The 6,355-nt window shown below is 29.9% G+C and overlaps 1 protein-coding gene across 1 annotated transcript; it reads left to right on the top strand.

Annotated features, from left to right (window-relative positions):
• The first annotated feature begins 2,076 nt into the window (after positions 1-2,076).
• On the top strand, positions 2,077-4,868 carry LOC136091777 (uncharacterized). The gene is made up of 4 exons (XM_065819489.1): positions 2,077-2,776; positions 3,006-3,899; positions 4,014-4,265; positions 4,363-4,868. Exons 1-4 carry the CDS (start codon positions 2,077-2,079, stop codon positions 4,866-4,868), a joined length of 2,352 nt encoding a protein of 783 aa, XP_065675561.1.
• Positions 4,869-6,355: the final 1,487 nt, after the last annotated feature.

Raw genomic sequence — 6,355 nt, forward strand, 5'->3', positions numbered from 1 at the left:
ATGTGTTTTCCGCAACTTTTTCATTTACAACATAGGTTCCAATATATTGAAAAAAACTTTATTCTAAGACAATCATAAACTATAATTTTTTATACAATTGGAGTTAAAACGCAATAACTCTAACCTTGCTAACTAAATATCGATGCAACCATAAAAAAAGTTTTTTTTCATATGCTTTTTATTATATAAATTATTTTTTTTTTTATTTTTTTTTTTTTTTTTTTTTTTTTTTTTTTTCGCGCTTTAGCCATTGAGTCGATAAGACGTGTTTTTGTTCGAGCGTAAGTTTCAGGATTTTATATATTTTTGTTTATTTTCGTATTCTTTTTATTTCCTTTTCCTCATATTCTCTTTTTTCTAACATTATTTCTTTCTCTATTATTGCTTCATCTTATTAGCTTATTAATTATTTTCTACTTTTAAATCATAGTATATTATATTGATTATATTCGTGTCTAAAATAACAGTTTTGTCGTACTTCGCGCACCTATATTTATATATACCTATACTTATATACTTATATTTTATTATATATATTTTTATTTATATATTATTATTATAAAAATAGTTGTGACTAAGATTTTATTTACGCTTTAGTTTGCTTATATTTTTACAGAGTTTACAAATTCTTTTCTTTTTTTTTTCTTTTTTTTCTTTTTCTTGTTTTAAAGTTTTAATAGTTTTAAACTTACCGTCAATAGTTGCGTTACACCTGATTTTTAATCTGTTTGTTTATTCATTTTTCGAACATTAGTTTTTCAGATCTTTATATATCTTATTCTATTTTGCGCTTTGACAATTTTAAGACATACTTAATATATTATGTAATAAATCCGTGATTTCCGGAAAATTATTTCCGGAAAATTAGTTACATTTTTTTTTTTTTTTTTTTCCAAAAAAAATTTTTTTATTATTTTAAATAAATTGTTATAACACGGAAAAAAATAATATTATTACGTAAAAAATAAAAAAATAAAAATAAATAAAAAAGTTTTCAAAAAAAAGTTTATTGAAACTTAAAGGATATAAACTATATCAAAGAGTATTTATCGAGTTAAAAGAAATCATATATACATACGCCTTAAAATTGCTTCCACTGGTAATTGCTAAAAATGGTAACACAAAAACAGCTTAAAGACGCTCTGGAAAACGCTGATAAAATTGCCAAAGAAGAGCTTAAACAAGCTCTTCATGTAATTAAATCACTTACTGCCAGAATTGATGAACTTACTAATAGAATTGATTTGCAGGATATTGAAATAAAGTCCCTGAAAGATAGCAAAAGTAGTGAAAAGCCTTTGTTATCTAAATTAGTTGAACAAGTCAACAAACCCGGTACATTAGCAAACGTAGCTGTAGTGAGCGCGCTCAATAAGCATAATAGGGACGTGACTAATAGAGAGAAGAGAATTGTTGTGTTTGGTCTACCTGAATCTGTAAAAACTCAACCAAGCGATATAACTAAAGATGACACCGCGGAATTCAAAAAGGTTATGGCATCCTTAAATTAATCAGTCAATATAGTCAGAGTTTAACGTTTCAAAAAAAATAAGAGCTTTAATTCTGGTAAACCTGCTCCTCTTATAATTGAAGTTGATTCGGTATCTATCAGAAACGACGTTATAGCATCGGCAAAACAATTAGCATCGGGCAATTTTAAAGATATATTTATACGTCCTGACCGCACAGCAGCAGAACAAAGTGAATTCAATAAATTAAACTCAGAAAGAAAAGCAGCTAATTCTGACCTTGACAAGCTTGGAAAACTTGACAAGCCCTTTAGATTTGTCATCCGCAGCGATAAATTGCGATGCATTGATGTCTCACAGGAAGTTGAAATCAATGGTCGTAAAAAGCATCCTTTCATCAAATGGAAAGATGCACATGCAGCCAGAATTCCAAAAACACAATGAATCAAAGTGTTTACCTGCGAATATTTATTTAAATGCATTAAATACAAAAATAAAATCTGCTAAACCTAACCCTAAAAATACATTTTTAAAATGTTTTTATACTAACGCAACTTCCCTTAATCCGGATAAAATAAACGAATTATCTGCACTTTGTGACATAAACATGTATGATTTAATCTTTATTTCTGAGACATGGTTTACTCAAATATCTGCTTCTCAATTGGACAACTACTCACTAGTAAAGAAAAATCGAATTAGTCACGGTGGAGGTGTTGCTATCTACATCAAGCGTGATCTAGTCGTGAATGAGGTATCTGATCGTCATCTAAGAGAGATCTTAAACAATAGCAACTCCGAACAAATATGGTGTGAAATTAAAATCGGTAACGAAATTGTTCTTATTGGTTGTGTCTATAAACCACCTTTATCGAATATAAATGATATAAATAAAACAATTATATTGGCTAAGCAAGCTGTTGATAGAAAAGCGTATAGTTGTATGTTACTAGCAGGTGATTTCAACTTTCCGGAAATCAAATGGCACGATGATGACAGGATCGAATTACTAAGTGGTCAAAATAGTGCGGCAAGTGTTTTTCTTGATACTTTGGCTAATCATAACCTAGAACAATTAGTTGATTTCTCAACATTCGAAGCATCTATTGGTAAAGCAAAAAACATTTTGGATTTAATTATTACAGACTTATCAACAAGAGTAATCAACTTATCTAGCTCTCTGCCGTTAGGTAATTCGTCACAAGGTCATCGCATACTGAGTTGGGATTATGTCGTCCTTTCTAAAAATGAGACTACTTTCTCAAACAAAAAATATGACTTTAATAAAGGTGACTATATAAATTTCGGTAAAAAGATTATGGAAACTAACTGGAAGCAATTATTTGAAAATAAAAACACTAATGAGTGCTATGAACTTTTCTGCAATAAATATAATAAACTCAGCAAGCAATTTATTCCGTTAAAAAAAGTCCATACCACCCGTAATGCGCCGTGGATGAATAAGGAGGTACTGGCTATGATAAAGCAAAAAAAAACAACTGGGCAATTACTTATCTGCGACTAACTGGCGATCAGCGACACTGATTCGTGAATATAGGAAACTAAGAAGTCAAGTGCAGAAAGCATGTAAACGTTGTGTTCGAGTATTTGAAGCACAACTAGCATCAGATAAAAGTAATCCTAAAAGAGTGTACGCTTATGCTAAGGCGCAACAGAATGTTCATGTATCTATTAGTGCTATATCTAATGCAAAAGGTGAAACGTTAACAGAGGGAATACATATCGCAAACAGACTTAACGAGCACTTCAAATCAGTTTTTGTAGATGATAGTAAAAGTAGTCAGTTACCTATTTTTGAGAGAAGGCATTATCAAGAAGACTTAGGCGATATAACTATTAACTTTGAAGCGACGCTAGCTTATTTGAAAGGTTTGAACCCGAATAAATCTATTGGTACTGATAACATTAGTCCAAAGGTACTTAAAGAATGCGCAGCTCAAATGACTTACCCTCTTACTTTACTTTACAATAAAGCACTGTCCGAAGACTCAACACCTACAGCTTGGAAGCAGTCACACGTCACACCGTTGTTTAAAAAAGGTAGTCGTCTTGATGCCGCTAATTACAGACCAGTGTCTATCACATCAGCTCCATGCAAAGTAATGGAAAAGATTATCAGGGAACAGATAACTAAATATCTTGAAAAAACGAGCAGCATCTCACATAATCAACATGGATTTATGTCCAAAAAAGGATGCACATCTAACTTATTGGAGAGTGTCGACTACATCACGAAAGCGTTAAGTAAAAGAAATTTTGTCGATATTGCATTTTTGGACTTCGCGAAAGCGTTTGATAAAGTTTCTCACCGTAGACTACTTCATAAATTGAAAGCATATGGGATTAATGGCAATGTTCTAAAATGGATTGAGTCATTTTTGATTAGTAGAAAACAGCGAACTGTTTTAGGTTAACACTCTAGCGACTGGACCGATGTTCTAAGCGGAGTTCCTCAAGGGTCTGTACTTGGTCCAACATTATTTATCATTTATGTAAATGACTTAACGGATAAGTTAAAATCAGTTCATAAAATCTATGCTGACGATACTAAACTGTTACAAGAAATAAGACCTGAGTTTCACGATGCTGATTGCCTTATCCTACAAAATGATTTAAACATTGTCACAGAATGGTCAAAGGAATGGCTGATGGAGTTAAATGTTCAAAAATGTAAAGTTATGCACCTTGGTTATGGAAATAGTAATCATGAATATGTAATGAATGATGGAAATGCATCACTTACTCTTGAGGCAACGGATATTGAGAGGGACCTGGGTATCTTCATATCTAATGATCTAAAATGGAATCAACACATACAGGTTGCAACACGTAAAGCGAGTATGATACTTGGCCTATTAAAAAAGACATTTAGATCAAGTGGAAGTATGGAGTAAGTTATACACTACATATGTTAGGCCGCACCTGGAATTCGCTATTCCGGTATGGTGTCCTTACTTAAAAGGTGACATCAAAGAAATCGAAAAAATTCAGCGCAAAGCAACAAAAGTACCTCATGATTTAATAGGATTACCTTACGCTGAAAGGTGTCGTCGGCTCAATTTTATTATTTTGGAAACTCGCACGAGACGTGGCGACTTAATCCAACAGTTTAAGCTAGAAAACGGTTTTGAGAGTATCAATTGGCATAATCCACCAATTCGCAGATCATCTTCCAATGTTCTAATGCGTGAATTCACATATAATAATGCTCGTCACAATTTTTTTACAAATCGTATTGTCAATGATTGGAATAACTTGCCGTCAGCATGCAAAAAGGTTCCGATAGTTAACGCATTTAAGAATAGGATTGACAAGTATTTTTTTTCTCCAGCTGCAAACAGTACATCTTTTACTGAAGATGAGCTACACGTTTATTAATTAATTCGTGCTTTAGCAGCTACAGATATTGGCTTTTTAGATACTATTTGTCATAGATGTAAACTTGAATTAAATGAAAGCAATCTTTTTTTCCTTTTCCCAATTTTGATATCAACTTACTTGCTATGAACAACAATTGCTTTTTTTTTTTTACTTTAAGTTTATATTTCACAAACCATAAATTTTTGTATAATTTTGTTTGTTTGGTTTTTAATTATTTGTCATTTTATCTACGAGGACTTATTTAAATATATTACTATTACTTTTACTATTACTATTAAAATTATTATAATTAATGTAAATTATTTATTTCAAATTATATGTTTTTTAAACTGAGCTAATGTTATGTTTTGCTTTTCAAATTTAATTATTTACTTAAATACAATAAACAACATATCTATAATAAAAATGTTTTTAAATATGGTTATTTACCATTCCTTAAAATAAATACTTAAATCCTTCAAACCATCAATACTCACAGACTACTCCTTTACCACAACCATTACTAATTTACACAGACTTACCCCGGCTTAAAATTTTGGGTAGTCAGCAGTCCTTGAAAACCTTGAAAATCTAGAAAAGTTCTGAAATTTGGTAAGGTTCGGAAAAATTCTAAAAATACATCCCTTTTTAGCAATAACTCCTGGAAATTGTGGAACCTTCTTCTAAAAAAGTTTAACATTTTGTTATCAAGTTTAATATTTACAAAGTTATTAATAGTTTTAGAGTTGAGAGAGGGTTGTAACTACCATTGAAATAGCCTCAAACAAAAAACACTGATAAATTCAAAGCTGAGATGATTGATTTGGAGTAATTAGAAAATGAGCGATTTGCAGAAGAAACAAGCTGTCATAGTATGCGAGACTTACTCACTGGTTTTCCAATTAGAGCAAAAAAACATCCCATTACTAACTACTAAATACATAAAACCTTTTTTTTTTTGATTGGTTTATTTATTTTTTCGTCAATATTGCATATATTTTAAAAAATTATCCTCACAGTTATGATATGTGTATATATTTTTACTATCTGTCTAGAGCAAGTAAAATACAGCATGTCTTATTACCATGCTTTTCTCTGTAAAATCAAAAAAAAACTTCTAATATAGTACAAAAGTACGAATATAAAATTTTTAAAACTTTACGTTCAGCAACGTGCTTTTACGATTTGAACACGAAATAAAATACTTTTTTTTTATAACTAAAAAAGATTTTTTTAATTTTAAAAAGATTTTTTTAATTTTAAAAAGATTTTTTTAATTTTAAAGATTTTTTTATGTTTACAGATTTTCACAGATTTTTACAGATTTTTACAAATTTTTAATTTTTAAGATTTTTTTTAATTTTAATTTTAAAAAGTATTTTTTAATTTTAAAAAGATTAAAAAAGAAAATTGAAGATAAATAAAAAATATAGAAGACTTCAGTTCATTAATTTTTTCGAAAACAATTAAACCAACAAACGATATTTACAATGAAAATATATAAT

The sequence above is a fragment of the Hydra vulgaris genome, chromosome 15 (genome assembly GCF_038396675.1).
Source record: "Hydra vulgaris chromosome 15, alternate assembly HydraT2T_AEP".
NCBI classification, from domain to species: Eukaryota; Metazoa; Cnidaria; class Hydrozoa; order Anthoathecata; family Hydridae; genus Hydra; species Hydra vulgaris.

Bases quoted from the DNA above. Each gene is read 5' to 3' on its own strand.
- LOC136091777 (XM_065819489.1), top strand. From the start codon at position 2,077: ATGTATGATTTAATCTTTATTTCTGAGACATGGTTTACTCAAATATCT. The intron at 2,777-3,005 runs GTAAAAAGATTA...ACTGGCGATCAG, and splicing joins AGGTGACTATATAAATTTCG to CGACACTGATTCGTGAATAT. The intron at 4,266-4,362 runs GTATCTTCATAT...AAAGACATTTAG, and splicing joins GGATATTGAGAGGGACCTGG to ATCAAGTGGAAGTATGGAGT.